At 35.2% G+C, this 27,004-nt stretch overlaps 1 protein-coding gene across 1 annotated transcript in view; it reads left to right on the forward strand.

The window, feature by feature from the left end:
- The window catches only part of LOC107688586 (amine oxidase [flavin-containing] A-like), a 46,780-nt gene that overhangs the window by 15,027 nt on the left and 4,749 nt on the right, over positions 1–27,004 (forward strand). Inside the window, exons 8-11 of the mRNA XM_016486299.1 lie at positions 10,294–10,394; positions 11,846–12,004; positions 16,839–16,925; positions 23,330–23,430. Coding sequence (XP_016341785.1) covers positions 10,294–10,394; positions 11,846–12,004; positions 16,839–16,925; positions 23,330–23,430 — 448 coding nt within the window. The remainder of the gene's footprint in view (positions 1–10,293; positions 10,395–11,845; positions 12,005–16,838; positions 16,926–23,329; positions 23,431–27,004) is intronic.

Genomic DNA, 27,004 nt, shown 5'->3' on the forward strand with positions numbered 1-27,004 from the left:
TCGCTTGTTTCTTCACAATACCTGCAGAACTTCTGATGATTCGGCTGACGGCTGGCATAGAACATGGGTGGGTATATGGGCGGGTATATGCAAATGTTGGGGGCGTAACTATTAGTGATCCCGACTGTAACGTCACAGTCGGTGTTATGTTCTGATTCGCCTATTTTTCAGTGGTCAAGATTTACATAAATAGGAGAAAACAATGGTGTTTGAGGCTCACGGTATGTCATTTCCATGTACAGAACTGTTATTATTCAACTATGCCAAGGTAAATACAGTTTTCCATTATATGGCACCTTTAAATTAGTGTAAGTGTTGTAATTTTTTTGTAAATATTAATATTTATTATTAATAATAATAGCATTAAATTAATATTATTGGGCAAATTGTTCCAAGAAAACTTGTTTTCAGAAAATGTCTTAAATGTGTTATTATATTTTGTAAATATAAAATATGAATATTTATGATTATGAATAATAATATATTACATTCATATATATTATAGATTTGGGTGAACGATTCCTTTGTGGCTTGTTTTCTGAACATTTCTTAACTATAGTTGATTTAAATTAATGTAAGTGTAGTAATATTTTGTCAGTATTAATAATTTTCATTAAGAAAAATACTATTAAATTCATATATTATAGGTTTGGGTAAACTATTCATTGAAGTCTTGTTTTCAGAAAATGTCTTAAATATAGTTGATTTACATTAGTGTTACTATTGTAATATTTTGTACATTTTTATATTTATTATCACTAATAATATTGTATTCATATATTATAGGTTTCGGTTAACTATTTCTTTGGGTACTGTTTTCAGAAAATGTCTTAAATATAGTTTTTAATTCTAGTTTTTAACTGCTGTCTGTGATGTACAAACTAATCCACTTAGGGAACTGAACACCTACAAGTTTTGTAATGGCAACTGACTCACTCACTCGAGTGTTAGCGTGTCCCACTGCGTGTCGTCTTGTCATCTGGGCTGATGGAGACCAATGTTTTAACCTCCCATCCATCTTTCTTTTATAATGAGTGAAGTCACTCCCCCACCACCACCATTTCAATGATTAATGAACTGCTTGACTTGATAGCTCTTTATCGTGCATGCCAGGTAATAGAAGACTTCTGTTCATGGCAGCCCACAAGAGCTGCGTCTTACTGTAATATATTCTCAATATTGAGTTTCATATTATATTCAATTTTTAAAGAAACAGTTCACCTAAAAATTTTAATCGTTACTTTATCGTAACTCATTTGTTGTTATTTTGTTTTCACAGAACGCAAATGTTTTTGCCATTCAAGCTCTAAACAAGTATCATAATAGTGGTCGTGCTCTATATTCCTAGTATACTTTTTATTTATGTATTTAATTTTTCTTTTAGAGCCCCTGGTCACCATGAATCATCACCATACATAATGATTTTTTGTTTTGTGACCAAAGAATTTTTTTTTATTGCATTTCAAACATTGATTTTAAGATTTTACAATGATTTTAAGTCTAATTATCTGTTTCACAGATAGAAAAATAACAGCATGCAGGTTTGAAATGACATGGGTGAATAAACAATGTCCGAATATTAAAGTGCCACTATTATGCCATTTTGTAAGGTTCCTAATATTGTTTTGGGAGTCTACTACAATAGGTTTACATTCATGCAAAGTCAAAAAAATGCTTTTGTTTTCGCCAAATATGCATTTAATATCACCTCATTTTCCAACGATTCTCAAATGATTCGTTCAAAGCAGTTCTAAGATTCAGTCTCTCTAAACCCCTCCTTTCCATGAGCCTACTCTGGCAGCGCGTGTAGAAAACGATACCCCCATTGCCATAGTTCCGTATTTTGAACACTCGATAGACAATATAAACATCTATTATTTATCATACTTACAGGTTGTGATTCAGTGGAGTCAGCTGGTCCAAATAAACTGGGTACTGAGCCAACTTTTAAAGAGCAAGCGTTTTGTGAAACCAATGTTGAACTCTTAGAGATTAGAGAAGCAGTCGTCAATAAAATGACGGGAACACAACAAAAGATTGGGGTTGTACTGCTGTGGTAAAGTGGAAAAAAAAATTGTTATCCACTAATTCTTTGCAGCCTCATCTTTCAGAAGTGAAAATAAAACAAATTTACTTTCGCAGCATAGGACACAGCGTCTTCTCGACATGATGTTAACCACACGAACAAGCTACAGTGTTTGAGGGTCAAGTTGTTTGCGGCCGGCCAACATAGACCATAGGTGGGCATTATGCAAATGTGTTACCCAGTGACATGTAGTCGTCACAGAAGTGGGATGTGAATTGCTGACGACTCGTTTCGGCTGTTCAGAGTCGATTCTTTCTTTTGGGAGACAATATCTTTATTTATCGTGTACTTTCGGCTTTTCAACTTTGCAGTTTGTTTACATTCACATACAACTACAATACACACTGCATGAAAGGCAATATTTGAAATGGCATAATTTAGGTACTTTAAGTTTGGTGTGAACCATTTCCCTAAAAGGACTCATTGTGAATTAGACACTCTTCCCTTGATTTACAGTCATCATTTTTAGATATTTGTTTACTTCAGAAGTCACAGGGAATGCCTGTCATGAGGAAAGTCAGCGGGATGGACGTCTTCTAGCGATCGCTTTAAATACGTGTGTTAAAACTTTACACAGCAATCCTGGATTTTTCTGTCAGTTGGGGAGAGGGCAGAATATGAAGTGTGGGTGTGCGTGGGCAACCATGAGAAACGGACGTGTGTGTGTTTGCTGGAACTGTTGTGCGTGGGTGCGTGTGTAGCTGTATAAACCCATGAAGTATTCATGCTTTGCTGCACCAAGCCTACAATATGCCTGCGATTAGTCAGGTTGTGGGATGTATGTGCTTTTTGTCTTGGGATTTTGTTTGGCGTTCGGATGCTCAACCGAGTTTGGACGCATTCCTTTGGTGGGTTTGTGGCATGTCGAAGCATAACCGGGTGCAGCTGGTTGGTTGCTATATTTATCTCCCAAGTCTTCCTCCAAAACGATGTACCTGACTAAGCTGGCACTGCAGCTGCATGCAATTTGAGCTGACTGGCAGAGAAAACGGTCCCCGGCCCGGCCTCCCATCGACTCCACTTTGATGAGAGAGCATCTCCATTGAGAGCGGGCTACGGCGGTGGCAAGAAAACCTCACAGACACGTCACTCAGAGTTTCGCTTAAGAAAGCAGGGAAGCATTAGCATCCGTATGACTGCCGTGACCTATTTTTAAAGGTGTTTACAACGAAGTTTAAGCAGATTTTGGGGTTTAAGAGTGCCGGGATGTTTCCAGTTCCCAGCACTTTGGGAATGCGTTCAAATGCACAGGCTTTATGCCCAAACCTTTAATTAGCAAATTGTTAGTGTCACTTTGCCATTTACAGATGAATGAAGGCAGGGTGGGTGTGTGAATGGGAACAAAGGATGCTGCAGATTTTGGCCACTGAATTTTCAGCTGAAAATGGCATTTTATGACATTTTCGACTAAACAAAAAGAGAATGTGAACAGTACTTTAACACCTAATAACAATCTTTTTGGGGAAAAAGCAGTTCACGTGGAAATATCAAAGTTTAAAAATGCTTTGACATTTATTATTGATAGGTGCAGTTTCTTTCCCGTTTTGACATTTCTTATTCAAACTGGAAGTTTGCAATGGACAATGGACAGCAATGGACAGAACACATTGAAACAATAAAACAAAAGGATTCAAAAACTGTATTTGTATTTGAATTGCATATAAAAATGTCCATACATTTATAAACTTAAACTAATAAACTTAAACATTGCCTTCTGCACTTAAACAAATCATGCCATAGTTTATTAACTATTTGCATCTATTTAATTTGATTTAAGCAATCATATTTTCAAAATGCAATTATTCTAATTTCTTAACTACACATAATGTGCCGTTTGTAAGCAATTGAAATAAATGCATTTATTAATTGTGAATACAATTACATTTATTCAGTTAAAAAGCACGAACATGGTTAAAATATGGATAGCTGTAGAATAAGCTGTATTCAGTTAGTTCAAATGTATTCAAAAAGATCCAAACATAACGGAAAGTTACATAAACCTGGTTATTGTGTATTTAAAACATTGTGCCTTTTATTCCGTTTATTAGTACTATTACAAAAATCATACCCATTTAATTTATGTATGGGTGACAAATATGCATCACATTAAGCATGCATTTATTGATTTGTTTGCTAAAACTATAACTAAATTGGATTGAAATTTAATATACAATTCAAATAAATAAATCTTAAATTTAAGCCTAAATTGTCACGGTTTGCTACTGTGAGGAACACGGAACGAGGAGACGCAGAGTCCAATTCAAACATACAATATTTATTAATATCCAGGGAAACAGGAAAACACATGTAGCAAGGGTTGACATCAACAATTCCAGACAAGGGAGAACAGAACGGGCTAGAACTCAAATAGGGCAGATAACGAGGGGCAGACAGGTGAGGAGGATAACTAATAACAAGGAACGGGTGACTACTAATAATGAGAACAGGAACCAAACCAAATAAGTAGAAACAGGAACATACACGTGACGTAAATATTGTTGTGTGAAGTAATTAGTATTGTGGGAGGAACATTGTAATTTTAGGGCGCATTTGATTAGACAGAATTCTGTACAGTGATGAGAAGGATGAGTCATCAGTATTTTTGGGCTGTGTTTTTATATCTACACAGTTATAAAATATTTTTGAAATTATTTAAACATTTTATATAAAAAAGTATGTAAAATTTATATGTATATTAATTTATATTAGAATTTGTTTAGTTATTCAAAACAAACACTAATTGAAAACAAACATTCTTGGTTTTCAGCCCAGTATGCCCATAATTTTTAGTTTTGGTGCAAAAGTAGAGTGAAACTGATATGGTTCACGCTTCTTTTTTAAGTACAGTTTTCCCCTAGGTTCCAGGCGGGTGGGCGAATCCTACAGAAATGCTGAGAGCACCTGTGGCCCATTAGCCTGAGGTTATGCTAGAAATGTCTGTTCCACCACTCAAGGCTACCTGAGTAACAGAGGTGACAGAGATGACAATGAGTGAGGGGGGAATAGAGACAACACAAATACAAAAAAAATAATACCTGCGGGCATGAAAGAGAGGGACAGACTGACAGAAGTGTAAGAGGAACTAAAATATGGGCTGTAAAATAACCAGGGAATTCACCAAAGCATGAACTGCAGCCACATAGCTTGTGTGTAGTGTTGTTTATTTGCATTGTTGTGTTATTTTGACACCCGGTTCACTAAACATTTTCGAATAATATGTGCTGAATGCAATTTGCACGACACAATTTCCACTGTTATTGAGTATTCAGTTGGAGGACACAGCAGATTACAACAAACTAGTGTACTTCACTGGCCTGTACAGCATCACTCATTGAATTGCTCTTTAAAATGGCGAAACTGCACGTTTGGACACAGTATATGCCCGTTTAACACTCACTCCATCATTTGATTGTTATTAGATGAATTACTGCTGCCACAATCGATATAAAACATACACAAGCGTCTCATTTCTTCAAAAGCTGCGCAAATGAATTCACCCTTTTGTCTTTCTGTTTGGCTTCCAGAAAGGTGGTGTTGCGGCATCGCTGTTTCCTAACGTCTAGCAAATTGAAGCAAGCAGACAGCCGCTGTCGCTTACAAGCACACAGTTATGATGGACTGCCAGGCACAGAGCGATCGCTCTCAATCAGTGAGAGCAACTCCACACCTCAGTCACTGCGGCTAAATCTAAATCCCGTCTGCCATCTCAGCCCTTCAGAGAGACAGATTCATGTGGGTTGACATGGGACTGTCGGTCACATGTAAACCATTGCACATATAAATCATTGTTAAAGGGGTCATATGATGCGATTTCAATTTGTCCTTTCTCTTTGGAGTGTTACAAGCTCTTGGTGCATAAAGAAGATCTGTAAAGTTGCAAAGACTAAAGTCTCAAATCCAAAGAGATATTCTTTATAAAAGTTAAGAGTCAACCACGCCTACCTAAAATGGCTTGTTCTAATACGCCCCCACATGTCTATGTCACGATGTGAGAAGATTTGCAAAACGCCGCACAAATGTTCACGCAAAGAAAGAAGGCGTAACTTTTATTCTCGCTATAGTGTTGGATACAGTGTGTTGTGCGGTTTGTTTTATTCATTAACATGTTGGAAAGTGCTTTGGGAGAGAGTTAACCCAATGGAAATGTGCTAATCAGAGCCTCCTGTTCAATTAGCAACGTTCGTGAAACATAATGTAATCAAAATATCTTTTTCTGATTGCTGTCGCTTAACAAAATTACACACGTAGTGCTTCTCTGCATCGCTTGTCCTGTTTGAGTTTTCATTGTCTGGATAGAGACGTTTATTAACATTAGCTCCAATTAAAATGCTTTTCTGCGTAGTGCCAGTGTAGTGTATTTTGTAATTGTTTTGCATATCCAGCTTTTTAGATAATCACATTCATATCAGGCTGTTCTAGGGACTTTCCCACTCACTTTTTAAAAACAATTCTTCAATGAACAGTTTTAAGCTATGAAACGTACTAGCCAGTTCCCAAATGAATCACAACATTACAACATTTGACTCAAAGCTAAAAAGTATTTGAAAACTGGAAAATAGGGAAGTGTATAACTGTGTACATAACGTCTTGAGGGAATGAACTAGTCCTATGTCCATTTACATTTTGGCATCAAAACAGGAAAAAAATAAAATAAACAAAAAAAACCTCATGTTTCATGTTTTGTTTTATGAGCCTGTTGTTTATGCATGTTCACACACGTCTCGGTTACGTATGGTAACCCTCGTTCCCTGAAGGAGGGAACGGAGACGTCACGTCGGATGACCGACGAATTGGAATTGGGATCTCGCTTAGAGAGACCAATCTACTTCGAATGTAAACTAAACGAGCCAATGCACATTGGCATGCGATTATTGCATCCAGCTGCCGCTGATCACAGCGTGAGTATAAGTAGGCAGCAGATGCAGCGCATATTCAGGTTTTCGCTGAGGAGCCGAGCCGGTGACCCGGCCGCTCAGCAGTGGTACAGGAGCTGTGGCGACGGGACGTGACGTCTCCGTTACCTCCTTCAGGGAACGAGGGTACATACGTAACCGAGACGTTCTTTCTTCAAGTTTCCCTCCGTCTGACAGTTGCTTTCCTTCACTCAATTTTTTTCTGGTCTTCCTGAATGATACATTAGATGAGCAAAAATGATAATTTATTCATGCATCTATCTGTCATACACTAGACATTGTTTGAGTTACATTAACATATCAGTCTCTAAAAGAGGTGGTGGGGGCGGAGCTTGTGCTCAATCCTGGATATAAACAAGTTTACTAAAGAGAATCAACAAACAGATGTTTAAATTATAAAGGACAGCCATTCTGAATAAAGCCCCGTTCACACTAGCTAAAATCAGTTTCTCTTTGGGGAAAATTATTATTATTATTATTATTATTATGGTAACACTTTACAATAAGGATTATTAGTTAACTACTTTAGTTAACATGAACTAAGAATGAACAATCCTTCTACAACATTTATTAATCTTAGTTAATGTTAAATTATTAAAATCAAAAGTTGTGCTTTTAACATTAGTTAATGCACTGTGAATGAACAAACTAACAATGAATGACTGCATTTTCATTAACTAACATTAACAAAGATTAATACATACTGTAATAAATGTATTGTTCACTGTTTGTTCATGTTAGTTTATACATTAACTAACATTAACTAATGGAACCTTATTGTAATGTGTTACCATTATTATTTCCAGGGAAAGACTTTCATATTGTGCTGCTTGATTAAAAAGGTAAAAATATTTTTTTCATTATTATTTCAGATATTTTTTCCCTTGTGAAAAAGAAGTGTGCTTGTATTGAATGTTCACTCGTAGTGTACTTTAAATCTTAAAGGGATAGTCATGGTATTTTCGTGAATGTGTGTCGAAGACTGGCACGGAAGAGAAGAAATTGTTGAGTAAAGCATTTCTTAACCCACTTAAGTACACTTAATTCTTTGTCATGCAAAGTCCAGTTATTTTGATGTGTTTACTAACGTACAAAAACACATGCTAAGTGCTATTAGAATTTCAACTGTAGTGTGTCATTCAATATTACACTTAAAGTTAATATATTGTTTTAAATGTATCAAATTTCAACCCTAATTACAAATGTGTAATTATATAATTAAATATGTAATATATATTTTTAAATATGTGACCAACAAATTTTAAAGACAATTGAAGTAATTATAAAATTACATACAGGTATAAAGATATTGTCACAAAGCAAGGCCAGACACAACAGGTAAGTGCAAAACAGGATGGTTTGATGAATCCCTGACATTACCCCCCCCACCTCCAGGGGTGGCTCCTGACGCCCTCGAGCGGCAGCGGGGGCGGCCACGGCTTCTGCATAAGCCCTACTTAAGTGGGGAAAAAATCACTTTTTAAGAACGAATTGCTTTTAATTTAAATTTAAATTATAATACATTTTCATTTTGCTTTATAAATTATATACAACTACATCTCCAAAAACATTAAATTCAGTTCGCACTTAAGTATGTTCTTTTAAAGTATATTATTTCCATAACAATATATATTTTTTTTTTTTCATGAGGTTTCTACTATTATGCTTTAGCATTTTCGTTTCAAGTGATCGACTGGGCAGCAAACAACAATTTATTTGTGTGCCTCCCTCTTCAAAAGGCTAGCTAACATGTTGGCTTGTCGCCAGATGGCGGTCTCGTCAAAAATTAGGTCAGTGTCCCTTTTGTCACTGTTTGTGTTTCTCAGGCGTAGAGAATGGCCCTGAGGGCTGCACATAAAGTTATTGGATACCCCACACTTACACTCACAAAATGGGCTAAGCCTTAATTACAGCTTTTAGGAAAACAAAGTAGTAGCATTAAATCGCAGGGATTCTTTAATAGATTGGCAATTTCATGGAGAGCTAGTCATTGGGGTATTACATCCAATTTGCCAAAGTGCTGCTTGATTAGAAGGTATAGCCACCTGAATCAATACCAAAGGATGATCTGAGACCTATGAGTTATTCTATACCATATTCTTCCTGTCTGTGTTCCTCTGCTCACTATTTTTCCCTTTCATGTCTTTGAATCCATTTGCTGTTTTCCATTTCTCTTTAAAACATGCATATCTATTCAGTCCTGTCCTCTACTTAATAACACCCCCTAAATCCAATGTATAAACAGTATCCCATAATCCCCTATGATCAAGAGTGTCAGCAAGACATTCGCTCTGTTCCTAAACCTAGTGAGCTGCCTATATAAGCAGAATTTTAAGGCATTGTATGCATGTACTTGATTTTCTTATAAAAAATAATGCACCCAATGTACCAAAACTCTTAGTACATGTCTCAAATCACGTCATTATTTCATAGTACTAGCAAAGGTTGTTACCGAACAAACGCCTTATCGCCCATGAAACAATGCCTTAAAAACACTAATAACAGAAAACATTATACAATGTTCTCTTTTGTAATTATATTTATATATATAACAATAATGATAACTCTGTACTGGCCAGAATTCAGTGCAGTATTACATGGTCCATTTTTACATTAGAGTACAAAATTATTCCCAAGTCCCCTTTTGTATAGATATGAATGAAATTGAACGACTAATATCGGTGTAGGTGTTACACAGTTGTTTTACTAATTATTTTGAGAGTTTCAGTTTTTAGCAGTGGAATTTATTTCAGTATGGTATTACTGTAAAGATGTAGCAAATTGCAGTCTTGTTCGGTTTTGTATTATGTTAGGTTTTGAAAAAGTATGTAAACGTGCATATTGGCCTCAAGGTACATATAGTTTTGGCGGTAGTTGTGTCTGAGTGAGAAAATAATTAATGTATTTTGTGCCAAACCAATGAAAAATGACCTACAGTTTAGCCCACATAGACTGTTGTGCTAACTGCACTTTTAAAAGTTTTTGAAGTTGTAAATAAAACACAGATCATTGAAGTATGATATGGTACTTCTGTCTTTCTATCAGTCCTTCTACTTCAAAATTGCATGTTTAACTCAATGTGTTACTTGCTATTTCTTTGTATTTATTTGTGAAATTGTTTCTACACCAAATTAGTTTTGAAAAAGTGACCTAAGTTTAGAGAAATGGGTTCTAGCAATTGTAAGAACAGAACTGTCGTTCCCATTTAATGTCAGTATCATTCCACTGTTCTTTTCTAGCGCTAAATGGCTCTTATTTAATTCAGTGGCACTCTGACTATGCCCTCCCTTTCAGGCCAGATCCGTTACGAGCCTGCCCTGCCAGCTGAGCGCCAGCGCCTCACCCAGTTCCTGCCCATCGGCCACATGACAAAGTTTATCGTCACTTACCCCACTGTGAGTAACACGCATAACCCATCCACTTACCCACAGCCGGTTTACCGGCTTTCCCAGCACAGTGCAGTCACTTCCCCTACAGCTCTTATTGCATTTAACTCTGTAATGAAGTTAAAATGTGCAGAGACATGGAGAGCTGCCTCCTAGTGCTCTGTCTAGCTTATTCCTTATAAGCCCTCACTTTAAGTTAATGTCTTGGCTCTGCAGTGACTGGAGATGCCACCTTAAGCAGAGGATAAGATTTGTTAATAAGATTAAATAAGATAATGGGTTTCATTCACTCACTACTTGTGCATAAAATGTTAAAAGTAATGATAAGTTCACACTATTTCTTTTCTAAATTTTGATTAGGACCAACTAAAACAGACACAAAAATCACTCCCAGAGTTGCCTCTGAAATGCCTCCTAGTGCTCTGTCTAGCATATTCCTTATAAGCCCTCACTTTAAGTTAATGTCTTGGCTCTGCAGTGACTGGAGATGCCACCTTAAGCAGAGGATAAGATTTGTCTGTCAACTGTGAAAGATGTTTTTGAATATATTTTGCATATTAAATAAGATAATGGGTTTCATTCACTCACTACTTGTGCATAAAATGTTAAAAGTAATGATAAGTTCACACTATTTCTTTTCTAAATTTTGATTAGGACCAACTAAAACAGACACAAAAATCACTCCCAGAGTTGCCTCTGAAACTTAGATTGCATTAATGTAAAATGTTTGTTATTATTATAAATTTAATAACCAAGTGACTCTATACAGTAAGTTTTATTTCAGTGTAACAAATAATCGATCAGCCCTATTGTAAATGTTTTGCGTCAGAACCTTTTCTGTGCATCGCATTTGTACTTAATTGTTAGTCCATGAATCCCTGCCTGAGTGCTTAAAAATGTGTTTTAATCTTTTATTATTATCTTTTATTATTATTATTGCATATATTCATTAATTATGTATAACACATTTATGAATTTTGAACTTTCTAATACATCACTTAGTTATTTAATGAAATAGGCTTTATGGAAGAAACAGCATGCACTTATTTTTTCGGGAAAAACAAAACGCTTTTTAACAACAAATTAGTTCTTAATATGCATTAAGAGTGTTAGATATTTTAGTCTAATAGAACAGTTTTACTTAAAGATGAATATTCTGTCATCATATATTTAACCCTCATATCATTCCAAACCTGTATGTTTGACATAAATCACTATCTGTGGAGTCACGTTGCTCCTTGGTTTGAAAGGGCATGACGTTTGATTGATAATAACTATGCAGATATTGTATATAACTGCTCATATATCTACAATTTAATGTTCACATTTATGCAAATATGATTGACATTAATGCAGATAATGTCAGTTTTCAGCATTGCGCTGGTCTCTTTTAATAAAGAAAGAATGCTTTTTAATTTTTAAGGCTGTTTATTCTCTGTTTTTTTTATCTGACTTCACAGGCATTTTGGAAGGAAAGAGGTTTCTCAGGGGAAATCGTGGCACGTCCCTCTGAGGACTGTCCTTTAAGCGTCACATTTGATGCCACCAGCCCCAGAGGCAGTCCTGCGCTAGTGGGGTTCATCACTGGAGTACAGGCCCATGACTGGTGTGACAGAAAGGTGAGAGACAGATACACAGAATGAGTCTGGGAAAGAAAGTGATGTATTTTTATAACATATAGCAAGCTGTACTGGAGTGAGAAATGGAAAGAGGGAGTGAGAGATACAGAGAAGGAAGTTTAATAATAATAATAAATGCCAGGTCTATTCTCAGTTTCACACTTTCAGGGAATACTGAGACAATGAGTCAAGAGGTGAAAATAGATATATATTGACATTTAGTTGCTCAAAAACTGCCTTTGAAAAGCATAACAGGCAAGGGCTGGGCGATACAATGATAACGATAATTATTGTGATATAATTTTCCTAGATAAAAAGATAACAAGACAGTGCATTTATAATAAAATGTATGTAGAGTACTGTTTTCATAGAAATGCCTAGAAACCGTTACATTTTTACCATGGCATTGAGGTGCTATATGTGTGGTTTTAACTGGTTATCATGATCTAAACGTATATGCTACTATGGAAGAACAATGATTAATTTTAATAAAACTTAAACAGTCCGAATAATTACATTTCACCATATAAAAATGAGGTTGTTACAGTTTTTTGATAATGAACATACGTTTACATCTGCATCTGTCAGCACAAGCTACTGTGAAATGTGAACTTCTAAGAGACAAAAAGATGTAATATTATTAATATTGCAGCCTGCACTGCAAACTGTGCCGAAGATGTGCATCATCAGAGAAACTAAGAAATTATTACTATTAAGATATTATTAAGATACTATTACTATTACTATTAAAATACTTATTTTGTTAAGGAAAGGAGCAAAAATCAGCCTTTTAACTTGAAAGATAAAGATTTGAAATTTATTGTGAGAATTATTGATATCAACTGACATGAAAAATGTTAGCGTGATCATTGTTTTGGGCCATATCGCTCAGCCCTATAACAGTCATGCACAATAACCTGCTGAAAAGACCAGCAGAGCTGCTCACAACCTTGTTGTGTTTTGGAATATCATGTGCTGGTTTTCTTCATCTAGCCTAACTTGAGGTGGACTATAATATGTGGAGACAACTGTTAGCATTCCCATTTCAAAGTTTATTTCACGCTTTTAAGAGCCTTCAAAAACACGTATTATAATAAATGAGAGGTTAGGCATTTAATAATAATATTATTTGCAAAAAAATTATGTAATATTATCATTTTCCTGTCAGACTGCACAACTACTGTACATTTGAAAGGTTTTTTGACCCCAATTACAGCATCTAGGGACTAACTGCTAACCATGCTACCAAACAAAACTGTTACTGTTAGTTATTAAAAAATACTTTCGATAATTATTAGCTAATTGTAATGTTATGTATACATGTTTTCTCTGTATCATAATTGAAAATAAAACTATATTAAAAAATACTTTCGGTAGATTAAATAAAGCTTAAATAAAATATAAATATTAGACCACAGATTTCAATTTTTTTTTTTTAAATTGAAATGTTGGCTTGCATGGCAACGAACTGAATTAAGTTTTAAGTTGAAATACTAAAATTAGGGATGGGCATTTTTCCAAAAATATTACATTGAGCTAATAAAAAATTAATATTTGGATATTTCGTTGTTTGGATTTCATATGATTCTTATGGAGATAACTTAGTTTCACTTGACAAAGGTTGCACAAGATATACTGATCAAAGTAATTAAAGTTTTATTTTTGGCGTTTTTGCCTTTCTTTTATGGATAGTATAGTAGTGAGACAGGAAGTGAAGTGGGAAAGAAAGGGGGGATGGGATCGGGAAAGGTCCGCGAGCCGGGACTCAAACACGGGATGCCCGAAGCAAAGTGGCGCTACATGTCAACGCGCTGCCCACGAGGCTATTGGTGACGACATGTTGATCAAAGTAATTCCAAACTTTGCTGTACCTAGAGGCAGACAATGCCATTCTGTCATCAAATACAGTCAATTTCTTTACATGTTCCACATCCCAGCCAGTGCATTTAGTTTTAAGTGTGAGTTTTAGTTTGCATGCTCAGGAGTTATCAGGGATTCACTACATTTATGGCCAGCAAAGCAACATTTTAGTGAAATTCAAATAGTGTTTTTATTATTCAAATAATTACTGCAGATCGAATATTTGAATATTTTACTATCCATGCACACCCCTAACTAAAATTACTACAACTGAAATTAAAATAAAGCTATTTTCACTATATATAAATATTTAAACAAAAACTAATGAAAATGACAAAAGCATGTAACAAAATTACTAAAACTTAAACTAAATGTAACTAAATGAAAACTGAAAATACAAAAGCTAATTCAAAATATTAAGTCTGTAACAGTATAAATAATACTTGCATGGTAGTCTAAGCTAGTCTTCCGGCAACCAAATAGTCTGTAAACAAGCAATATCAGACTAGGGATTAGCCAAATGTCTTTGGTACGGCAAGTGTTATCTTGGGAAAACAAATATTTCCAGCTCTGAGTCTTCAAAGAGACTTTTCCTGACTGATAATGTGGCAGACTATTGATTTATCTGTCACTCGTCGCTCAATCAAACAAAGATGGCCACACAACTTGCATGCAGAAAAAAGCTAGCCTAAAGCTAAAATCCATGAAAACCAGATGAGACCAGAATTCCCTCTTTGAGATGAACTGGTCTGATAAACACATTTCCATCTCGCTTCTTATGATAAAACTCTCTGACCGTCTGTAGTCATGCATAATAGACAAGAGCAGTTCTTCTAAACCACTGAGTTTATGGTTGCTTCATTCATATTGAATCAGATGGACAAGCCAGTCTGGTTCTCATTTGCTAATACAACATTACTAGTTTGCATCTGGTAGTATTTTATGTTGAAATACCCATTTATCGCCTGCATTAATTGAGATATATCCGTAAAACGAAGAGTCATGTACTCTGCAAAGCATTTGTCGACAAGCTGTGGTTCTTACAGATGTGTGAAGAGCCCAGACTGACAGCGCAATACACCCGAGCTGTGTGCTTTCTGCTGTTACTCGACATTACCTTCACATGAATGAGCTGGCAAAGTTTGAAGTGTGGACATGAAGTGTAATTTTGTGCAGTTTGTTTTATGGCTAGGCATTAGAGATAGTGGCTAGCCCTCCAACTCCTTATGGAGCACTTTTATAAACCCCTCCCGCAGATGGTTCCTCTGCCGCCCAGCCCCATACCTGGTTCGAAGCAATAACTGTAGGCTGAATTATGGCCTGGGACACTCGGTTCAAGTAGAAGTGTGCGCAACATGCAGATGCAGGGTTTTATACGTTCCCTTAACATCTGTCACTCACTGGCATAGTAACGGCAAGGGTGCACAGCCCGGCCCCTTTCTACCCATAAATCATGGAGAACAGAGACCAAAAAGGAAATTGAGTTATTCCAATCGATGGAGGTTGGAGAACCAGACCCAGCCCGGATCTCGCCCTTGTGAAAGAGAAGTACAGTTTAGCATAAGTTGAAAAGGAATACTTAAGTAGATTATATACTTTAGAAGAGTATAAGTAATGTTTTTGGAGAAGTTATTTGCAATTAATTATTTGCAATTAATTGAAAATGTATTATAGTTTAAATTTGTATTTCTAAATTTATGAATGTACTTATTTTTTTTTACCCTTTTAATTAAGACATAAGTACATCTTTATATGTAAGCAATAAGGTACAAGAGGCCCGTTTCGCGTCATGCTTAAAAACACCCTTCAGCCATGACTTATTCACAACACAGCACGCCACGAGTACCTTATTGCTTTTATAAAAGTTACCACACAATAAAAATATTAAAACCAAAAATGTATAGATTGATGTTACTTTTTTGAAGTTTGTTCGTTAAATGCTGTCCTCTGCTGAACAATAGTTTGTGTCAGCTACAGTAAACGGCAAAGAAATGTTCCGAGGTGACATGCCTCATCTTATGGAGTTCAAATAAAAACAGAGAAAAGGAACTGTTCAGTCTTCCATCTTTTAGTTTAAAACAGACCGATTCGCGTTTGCAATTGACAATTGAATGATGCAACATAAGGCCATCAGGGGTCACTCATACTTCATTAAATAAATACCATACAGTTAATTGTGCTGAAATACATAATACATGGAACAGTTTTGACGCTATATTATTGATTGTTTATGTTGGGTGGTGGCCAGTGGTGTATAAAGTACCTGAAAGCCATACTCAAGTAATCAGGGGTCACTCATACTTCATTAAATAAATAACATACAGTTAATTGTGCTGAAATACATAATACATGGAACAGTTTTGACTCTATATTATTGATTGTTTATGTTGGGTGGTGGCCAGTGGTGTATAAAGTACCTGAAAGCCATACTCAAGTAAAAGTACAGATATTTTACCAGAAAATGACTTTGGCAGAAGTTGAGGTCACCGTTTAGAATATTACTTGAGTAAAAGTCTTAAAGTATGTGATATTTATTTTACTTAAGTACGAAAAGTATTTTTTAAATCTTAAACGTACTTAAGTATTGAAAGTAAAAGTACAAGTAAATGCAAAATGGAAAAGAAGCAAATCAATATATATAAAAAATGTTCATACACAGCTTGAGTAGCAAGATTGTGTTCAGTTTTAACTCTTTCTTCCATTTTGTATTTTTGGGTAAGAATAAGAAGCACTTCATCCAGTACTTAGTGTCTTTTATTCCAACATAAGAAAACATTTCTGGAATCTGCATCTGAAATAGCATTTAGATGTATTTACACAGTTTATGTATCTCAGAGGGGACATGGATGCATTTAAACTGCAGTTACAGATGCATAAATAGGCCTAATGTTTTGTTTTTAACATAAAACGTTGAATAATGATATTTGAAATAATTTAAAACATGAAAAAACAAATGTTTTTGTGCTCATTTTAGATGGAGGAGAGAAGAGATGCTGTGATCTCCAGCCTGGTGAAGTACCTTGGTCTGGAGGCATCCACCTACATTCACTACGAAGAAAAGGTATGTGGCGAATTTCAGCCAATATGTGCGCTGAGTCACAGAAAGTATAGTCATTGTCTTGCGAAACTCTTTGCTTCAGCTTTATTTAGTAGCAGCTAGGAGCACCTGGAGTGTACGGGAAAACAGTGCTGAGGGAAATCAAAAAATTATGCAGAAAAATATTTTATGGTGGCTTGCGTTGTTACACACAGCAGAAAAATGTGGAAAATAGACTCAGGAAGACACTAGCTTTTTTATTTTAGGTCATTTTGGGGACACCACTGAGTCTGTGGAGGTTTGTCTCTGCAACTGTCTGACTAAATGATGCTAATGTTTGATTGTGAAGAAACTGTGGTTATTTTATTTTTAAGTCATTTCAAGAAAAATATGCCGTTTTAATAAATGGTAATTGATTCTTAGCTAACCTCCATCCACTTTGGTCATTTTTGCTAACTAATATAACTCAGACTGCAGAACAACCCATAGAAATTAGCTGGAAATGTATGTCAACAGTGTGATTTTCAGTCAAATGTGCTAATAAATTGGTAAAAATGAATTAGATATTATTCTTAAGTGGTCCGGAATGAATTGTAACATTGCAAATAATTCTAAATTCTGCTTTTGTTTAAATAAATTGTTAAATTATGCAGTAAAAACTGTAGAGATATGGCAGACGGCAACAGTTGCTAAGGTAGGACTGACCAGTAACTTTTAAGGTGGGGCTCAAAGGATTTTTAACAGATTTTAATTTGAATAAACTCAATTCAACAACAAATTATCCCAACTGTATTGCAAATGTATTCATGGAATACAATTTCATTTAGATGGCAAAACGAGTTTTTTATGCATTTATGAATTGAACCTCAGGCAATGTCAACAGCATGACCCAATTTATGGGTGGTTTCCATTTTTGGAAATGATATTACAAATGGCATTCAGACAGAGCTACAGAAACGTTTCATATGCAGTTTGTAAAAATTAGGCTGCTAAGTGTAGGTATTTTTTAAGACTCCCGCAACCCTTCATTTTGATGTCCTCCGGGGGGTGCAGTGTTTAATTGTTTAATTTACTATGGAAGCATATAGGTAGCGAAGGTATTTAAATGTACATTTTCCATTACCCATACGTGCAAAGTTTGGTGCAAAAGTAAAATGAAAATTAAATTATATAATTTACATTTGCCATTTCCAACAGTAGTCTTAATATGTAAATTGCATGCAAATTTGAACGCTTTATAAGTTGCGAAATGAAAATGAAAATGTATAACACAAATTGATTTGATATGTGTAACATGTTCAAGCAGAAATGGTAGCATAATGATCATTTAAATGCTATTTGTCCTAAATGCATTTAGACTAACAGTTAGAACACTTAGGATTGCATTTCATTTCACAACTTATAAAGCGCTCAAATTTGCATGCAATTTACATATTAAGACTACAGTTGGAAATGGCAAATGTAAATTATATAATTTAATTTTCATTTTCCTTTTGCAACAAACTTTGCACGTATGGGTAATGGAAAATGTAAATTTAAATACAGAAATACATTGCCATTTTGAATATTGCATTGCCATTTTGCATATTGCATTTTAAATTGAATTTTGCTACCTATATGCTTCCATAATTTACACCCTAACCGGTATGATGACATTTTATTTTAACTCAGTTCTACCAGTAATTGATACATGTCGGCCCGGACAAGTGGTTTGGAAAATGGATGGATGAAAGAGTGGCAGTGAAAACATCTTTTAGTCTTGAATGGATCCAAATGTCAAAGCTCTCAGTTTGCAGTTCCTGTTCCGACTGAATGAGTCAGCATGTGAAAATAACACACATTGTCTAGAATCAGGCATGAAACCTATTAAGACCTGCTAGAGTTCATCACCTCTGTCCAGTCTCCTGTATGACTCTGACAAGCCTCCGTCTGACACTCACCACGGGCATCAACTGAAATGGAAATCTCTGCGGCCACCTCTATTCCTCATTGATCAAAGCTAAGAACCAGTCCTCCACTGTGCCTGAAATGCACCATTTCACAAAATAAATGGGAATTTATTTCCCCTGAGAGGTAAAATGGTGCCATAGACCAAACAGGAGGCGTAATTTAGATTGACAAACGGGCACATTGGTTTGACAGCAATCAGCTTCAACAGTATGTTAACATTTTACCACCTTGGTGTGAAAGGGGTGTCAGGCCACTTTAGCACTATAAGTGAAAAGGGAGAATAGCCTTAAGCAACTCTGTGACCTGTGGATGGAGAGAGCGGGAGAGGATGATGGGACTACTGATGACAAGGCCATTTTCCAATGAGCTGCAACTGAGAAAGGAAATACACTACCTGTACCTTTTCAAGTAAAGAATTACCCAGAGTGCCATGAGAGGTCTCATGCACTGGGCTTATGGCGCATTGTGGAAAGCAAAAGTACATCAACTCTAAAATATCCATGGTGTTTAATGCATATAGTGTGAAGAAGCTGAAGCACATTATTTCTGCCCTTAGAGAAGGGCTGGGCGATGTGGCCAAAAAATCATATCTCGGTATTTTTTGACTGAAATGCGATATACGGTGTGTGTAATATATACTGTATATATATAGGTATTTTATACAATTTATATTTGGATAATTATTTATTTATACAGCCTGCCCAATGTTGTCCAATGAAACAATGTTTATATTAAAGGCAATGAAAACAAATATAGTGAAAGTAGGCTATACTATCTATTATGTGCAAAAAGGGGCTAAATTCACATTACATACTAACATTGCAACATTACAAACTAAAAGCTTTTTAAAACAGAAGTTCAATTCACTAAACTAAAAATGAAAGTAAATAAACACGAACACAGATTAGTTGCATTATATTTTGATTACCCCATTACTGTTATCTGCTATCATAAAATACACTTGTAGTTTTAAAATTCTACATATGAGAATTATTGCGCTCTTATTCTATTGCTCTCCGTCTATTTGGTGCTCGTTCAATGAAGTCTTAGAGGCTTTAAATAACTTAATAATAAAAACTTTTGTATGAAGGCCCATTTCCTATGGAGATAGAATTGTTGCATAATTCCAAATAAATAGATTATGATCCACAAATAAATGTAAAGAGATGAACAAAAATCAAACACTGACAAGTGAATAGAATGAGATCCACAAATAAATGTTAGAGTTTCACAAACATTAATTAAAATCACAGATAAATAAAATGAGATTTGCAAATAAAAAACATATTCACAAATATCTTTATATGTCACGAACACAACTTTGCCTGGCATTAATTTGTGGATCGTGTCCTGTGCATTTGTGAATTGCTTTCTGTGCATGGATCTCTGCGAGCATTTCTGGATTTTGAAACATTTCTGGTGTCAAGACACTGACAATACACAAATGCGTTGAGTCCACCCACCGTCTGCTCAAGCCAATCAGACAACAGCCACACTTCGCTGACCAATCGTAGCACGTCTCAGGGCGGTCTCATCCTGAAATAACTTCATTCATCTGCATTGGCTCAAATAGGAAATATAAGGGCCATACAAATTGGTATATTAAATTATGTTTAAAATTGGATTTTGTTAGACCATTAGACTGTGTATCAAGCCAAGCCACAGTATTATATTTTACATGAATCTGAAAATGCCAGAGAAACAGTGCTTTAAATGCTGGATACAAAGGCGTTATGGAAGCGTCATGATATTCAAGATGGAAAGAAAAGCTTCAATAAGTAACTGACTAATAAATAACTGGATTCGAGTTGTTTCGAAACATGCGAGTTTGTGTAATAGGTTTTTCAGTCAAGCCGTTTAACTGATGTATATGAGCGGCTATGTGGATCTAACGATGTATAAAGCATTCTAAATAATATCTTCAAACATTAATTAAAAATATTACAAAGTTATTGCCATTGTTTGGGGAGGAAAAAATAAACCTGGGTTATTTTTTTTAAATGTGGAGCAGGTGTGTTGAAAATAAATGCATATAAATGTAAGACGAGATATTTATTGGTTAAAACACTTGATCACGCAAACAATATTTCATATGAATCAGACTTACTAGTTTTGATGGTAAAAGTTACTTAACTATATCCAAAGTAAATGCACGGTGCCCATTGATATTATACGTGTTATTATGCCCTATATTTGTCACCGCGATTGTGCATTAAAAGGCCGAATAAGCCATTGTGTCATGTCTACTCTGCTTGTTGTTGTGCTGCGCTGCAACAGCTGTAACTGCAACTGGACACATCAAAGCTAATGTGTGAATCATTTGTCCTCCATCGTGTTGTGCCTCTAGAACATGCTACGATAGGTCAGCGAAATTTGGCTGTTGTCTGATTGGCTTGAGTAGACGGTGGGTGGCACAGAAAGCCATTAACTAATATATGGGGAGCGATCTACAAATGCATGCAGTAATCTACAAATGCACAGGAATAAACACAAATGAATGCCAGGCAAAGTTGTGTTTGTGACATAAAAAGATATTTGTGAATGTTTTTTATTTGCAAATCTCATTTTATTTATTTGTGAATTTAATTCATATTTGTGAAACTCTAAGATTTATTTGTGGATCTCATTCTATTTATTTGTCAATATGTTTAATTTTTGTTAGTCTTACATTTATTTGTGGATCATAATCTATTTATTTGGAATAATGCAACAATTCCACATAAAAAACACAATAATAATGCTTTGGTAAATCATAATTATTACATAAATTACATCAATTATTACATTAATTAAAAATGTATTAATTAAAAAAATATATATATTAATAATGAAATTGATGAATGAAATTAAAGCAATCATGAGTCATAAAAATTCTACTTTTTGTCACAATTGTTTTTGTAATACATAATTATTATATCATAATTATGATTTGTTGTAATTATGACTTTTTTTCTCAAACCATTTTGTCACAATTATGACTTTGGAAAATCATAATTATGACTAAGTTAAAAAAAATCTTTTTAAAAAATCTTTTTGACTTTTTCCTTATAATTTCAATGTTTTATCTCATAATTCCATCCATCCATTCTCCAAACCGCTTGTCCTCTCTAGGGTTGTTGGAGCCTATCCCAGTCTCAGGCCGCTGGCGGGGAAAAAACCCTGGACACATGGCCAGTTTATCTCATAATTTCAACTCTTTATCTCATACGTATGCCTTTTTATTGCATAATTTCGATTTGTTAATTATGACTTAAAGGCACAATATGTAAGATTTTTTTATTAAAATATCCAAAAACCACTAGAACAGTGTTATATATTCAATATATACAAACAGAACCAAAACACAAAATAAAGTCCAGGCCTGGTCCTCTCTGAGTGGCGCTGGTGTCACGCATTAGCATTTACTCCACCGGCCTCGCTCAAGTTCCCACGGCTCTTGGCCGTGAACATGAGGCAGTATGTTACCTCAAACAGTTTTTTACTATAGGCTTTTGATATTAAATTAATTGGACCATGTTGAAGGGCCCATCGCCAACTACATCTGTTTTTAATTTTTTTTTTTTTTATCCATATTTGTTATGTACTGTATGTTTTAGGTTTTAAATTTATAAAGTGAATGGACTATATGTAATGTTTGCACTTTATTGTGTTGTTCTGGCCAGTGGTCTTAGACTTACACTGACACCTAGTGGTGTGGAGGTAGCATCGGGTTTTTAGTTTTCAGCTGATTGCATTAAGCTAATAATGGTTAACTCTAATGGTGTTAATAATAATTTCATAGAAAGGTGATGCATACTACCAAGAGAGCTGCTTGAGATGACACAGCTGCATTTTAATATAATCATCTAAGTCCAAAAATACATGATTAACATGCAAATAATTCTAAGAGGCTTGGAGAGTTTAAGGGTTTTGCTTCAAGTACCTTCATAAAATCTACAGGCGCATTTAAGAACATTCAACATTAACCACGATGCCTACTTAAGACCATAAAGGTATTTCATGAAGAAAGGCTACAGGGCTCTAATGATGAATAATGCCATGAATAATGAATAATTCTTCATTAAATTAAATTATAAATAATTTCTAGACCTTTTTATTTAGTTTGAACATGAACTGAAGGGAACATTTAGTCTAATCCACACAGAATTCACTGAGGTGACCTTATTAAAAGAGAGAAATAGGAGGTTGCAGAGAGTTTATGATGATGTGAAGCTGCAGTAATATAAAAATAACCTGCTCATTGTGAAGAGAAACAAGAAGACTGTCTGCCAAATGTAGTCTGCCAGAGATCTAAAAGTTTTGTCAGTGTCAATGCAAATAGCACCTGCATATTAAATCTGTCTCTCTTAGGAAATAAAGGACAAGCCACATCACAACCACAGAGTCCAAATGTTTCCTAGATCATTTATTAGCCCAAAATTAGAGTTCACATTGACACTGACTGCTGCAAAATGTTAATGGTTGTGTTGTGTTTTCAGGACTGGGCAAAAGAGGAGTGGAGTGGAGGCTGTCCTGTGAATGTAATGACCCCTGGGATGCTAACATATTACCACCCGAGTCTTCGAAAGCCCTTCGGCAGGTAAACCAGTCCACTACACTGGCCAAATCCCTTCATGTTCAACAAAGCCTATTTCAAAGCCCCAATGCCTCATTTCACCACATTCTCTGTCCTTCAAGCAATAGTTCACAAAAATGAAAATTGTGTCATTATGTACTTACCCTCACATTGTTACAAACCCAGTGGTATTTTTCCATGGAACACAAAAGGAGTTTTCTTTTTCCCAATACAACGGCAGCTCACAGAGTGACCATAGCTGTCAAGCTTCAAAAAAGCACCATTGAAGTAGTCCATTCGACTCCAAGCCTGTATTAAAGCTCAAATGCCTTCTGAAGACTTTGAATACAGAACACGAGTGATATAGATTACTTCTACGTCTTGGAGTGAAAAAATCCAGTTCTCTTTGTGCAATAAAAGTGGCTCACATCTCATTTTAGTTCATTTTAGTTGTGATCAGGTCTTAGTCCACTATCCATTTTTGTGGTGCCTAGACCACTAAATAGTAATAATAATATGTACAGTAGTCCAGGCACCAAATAAATTTTAATAATTATTATATGAATTGTTATATAAATTGTAATAACTACTATTAGAATATATACTACTACTAATAATAATATTATTTATTAATCACTGTTACTAATAACAACAACAACAAAAGTCCAAGCAACATAATTAATTGTAATAATATATTTAATACTAATATCTATGACTTGCTGTTAATAATAATAACAGTGTCCTGACAACAAAACAAATTGTAATACTTATACAATAATAATAATAGTTTTTATTATTATTATTATTGCACTTTTTTGTCAGACATATGAACGGACATTGTATGGGAAAGAGGAGTGTTAAAATTATTAATTTACTTTTTGAAAAAAAAAAAAGATACATGTTTGGAATTACATGAGTAAATTGACAGTGTTATTTTTTGGGTGAACTATTGCTTTCATCACAGATCTCCTGGACTTTAGCGTACATTACCTGCAGATAAAGATAAACGTGAGAGAAGTACATAATGCCCATTTTACCTCAAAGTGCAAATGCTATCCGAATGCATGACTAGATGTCAAAAGGACAGCGCTCTCAGGGGAAAACATCTAAAAAGCTATTTGAAATGGCCCGGTTAAGCGATTGACAGGGCTGAACTAATGCTCACCCAAGGAGAACATACAGAAAGAGCGTGCAAGAGAGAAAGCGAGAGCGTGCTGTGGCTGGAGTGGAGGGGAAATTTCCATAATAGAATTAAATCCAACCTGGTGCCATTTTGGAGAATATCCACTGTCAGCTGCGTCACGTGGATACGTTGTTTTCGTTCAAATCAAAGCATAAAGAACATAGAAAACGTATCCGTGTGACGCAGCTGACACAGAATAGCATACGCTGTTTACGTTAAGTGGATATTCTCCAAAATGGCACCAGGGTGATGCGGAAGAGATGAATTGTTGAATAAAGTCGTTATTTTTGTTTTCTTTGCGTACAAAAAGTATTCTCGTAGCTTCGTATAATTACGGTTGAACCCCTGATGTCACATGGATTATTTTACAGATCTCCTTGCTACGTTTCTGGACCTTGATCGTGGTAATTATATTGCTGTCTATGGGAGGGTCAGAGAGCTGTCAGAATTCATCAAAAATATCTTAATTTGTGTTCCGAAGATGAACGGAGGTCTTACGGGTTTAGAACAACATGAGGGTGAGTAATTAATGACAGAATTGTCATTTCTGGGTGAACTAACCCTTTAAGTCAAAAGTACAAAGGCAGCGCTTTGATATACTGCACTGAAGTTAGGCTAGATAACATATACCATATTGAGATTTTGCTCTCAGCTAAAACTATTTACTCTGGAACGAATAATGAATTCATGAGACTAAAGACTGTGCATTAGATTTACCCAAAACAAATTATATATCATGTTTAACCACTATAGAGACATCAGAACCAGCAGCAAATTCCAGAAGATCTGGCCGAGGTGAGGCTGCTCTCGGCGGGTTCATGAGCGCTGAACGGCCGCTGGCGCCCTGGAGCTCACATCTCCGAAAATGTCAAAGCAAATTTTCAAATAGACGTTATCTTTATTAACAAACTGCATATTTGAAGTCTAAACAACTACATTCTCGCCTAAAAAAACTCTTAAAACTACATTCCGTGACACAAAAAATTATAAAATTATAGTGGATTTGGGCATCTGCCATGACACTCGCTGTGAGAAATACCACAAACGTAGTGAAACTGTTGGAGCTCTGTTATCAATAGAATATTGCACTCCTCTCAACCAATCAGATTCGAGGACCAGAAAAACTGATTAAAAATTAAAGCTGTATTACACTTTTATTTCTTGATGCTTAAAACCCCCTTATATATACAGTATGTATGTATGTATATATATATATATATATATATATATGGGTCATAGACGAAAAAATAAAAATGTAATACAGCTTTCATTTTTTTCCTCCATACATGTGTCCTGTTTAATTTGATGTTTTTCTGAGGAAAAAATAATGACTTATGATCTTATACTTTTTTTTTTTTTTTTTACCATAATTTACAGAAGACACCCACTAAAATGTCATTCAGTGTAACAATATTTATATACCAAAAAATCTTGTTAGGCATATTTTAAACAAGAATCATTTGATGACAAATTAAAAGACTTTATATAAGGATCACACTGCAGCCCTCAAATACCAATTAACTTTCATTTTTAAATCTTTATACTTTGCTAATGTCCTTCAAACACTAGGTTTTACCCATTTGTTTTTGTAGGGAAGTGAAAGTCATTTTAAATATAATAACATTAAGTATGATCACATACTCTTATTTAAGTACAGGTCAGAATAAATATATTGTTTCATAAATATGTCCATTACGCTGAATGACCATGATTTGTTACTCTGAATGACGTTTTGCCACGAGGGAAATAATATTGTCATTGTTCCCATAATTGCAATGTTTTAGTATTAGTCTGTGCCATTAAATTAGTTTTAAAAAATATTCCTGAGTAAATGACGGCAGAAGCAGATGTTGAAAAGTAATAAGCATTTTATATTACTGTACTGATGCTCTCTGCCATGCTCGCTTAGCTTGTCTCTTTGTTTCTGATTTGCTAAGCCTCAAAAATAGCTTCTTTACAGGTATATTTATGAATACTTTCTGTTTGCCAGCATACTGTAAATTACATTATCAGGATGAGTATTTTGGGTAGGGATGCGCCGATCCGATATTCATATCGGGTATCGGCTCCGATAGTGCCATTTTTCTCGGATCGGGTATCAGTCAGAGAGAATCGATCCAAATCCGATATTTATTTATTTTTATTTTTTTCGATTGTGCGATTTATTCTGTGTTACTTCTGAAGCCATACGATAGCTTAATGTGAGCTACATATGAATATTTAAGTCCTTACATTAAAGTTCACACAAACTCTTTTCTCTGCTGTGGCTGTCAGTCATTCGTTCAGCCTTTAAAGTTTAAACCCTGGTCGCATTCGGTTAACTTACAGCAGTCAGCTCGGTAAGGCTCTCTCCAAGATCATTCTGTGTTCCCATTATACTTGATTTGTAAATACATGTCTATGATTTTGCAAAAA

The sequence above is a fragment of the Sinocyclocheilus anshuiensis genome, unplaced genomic scaffold (genome assembly GCF_001515605.1).
Source record: "Sinocyclocheilus anshuiensis isolate Anshui unplaced genomic scaffold, SAMN03320099.WGS_v1.1 scaffold205, whole genome shotgun sequence".
In the NCBI taxonomy this organism is placed as follows: domain Eukaryota; kingdom Metazoa; phylum Chordata; class Actinopteri; order Cypriniformes; family Cyprinidae; genus Sinocyclocheilus; species Sinocyclocheilus anshuiensis.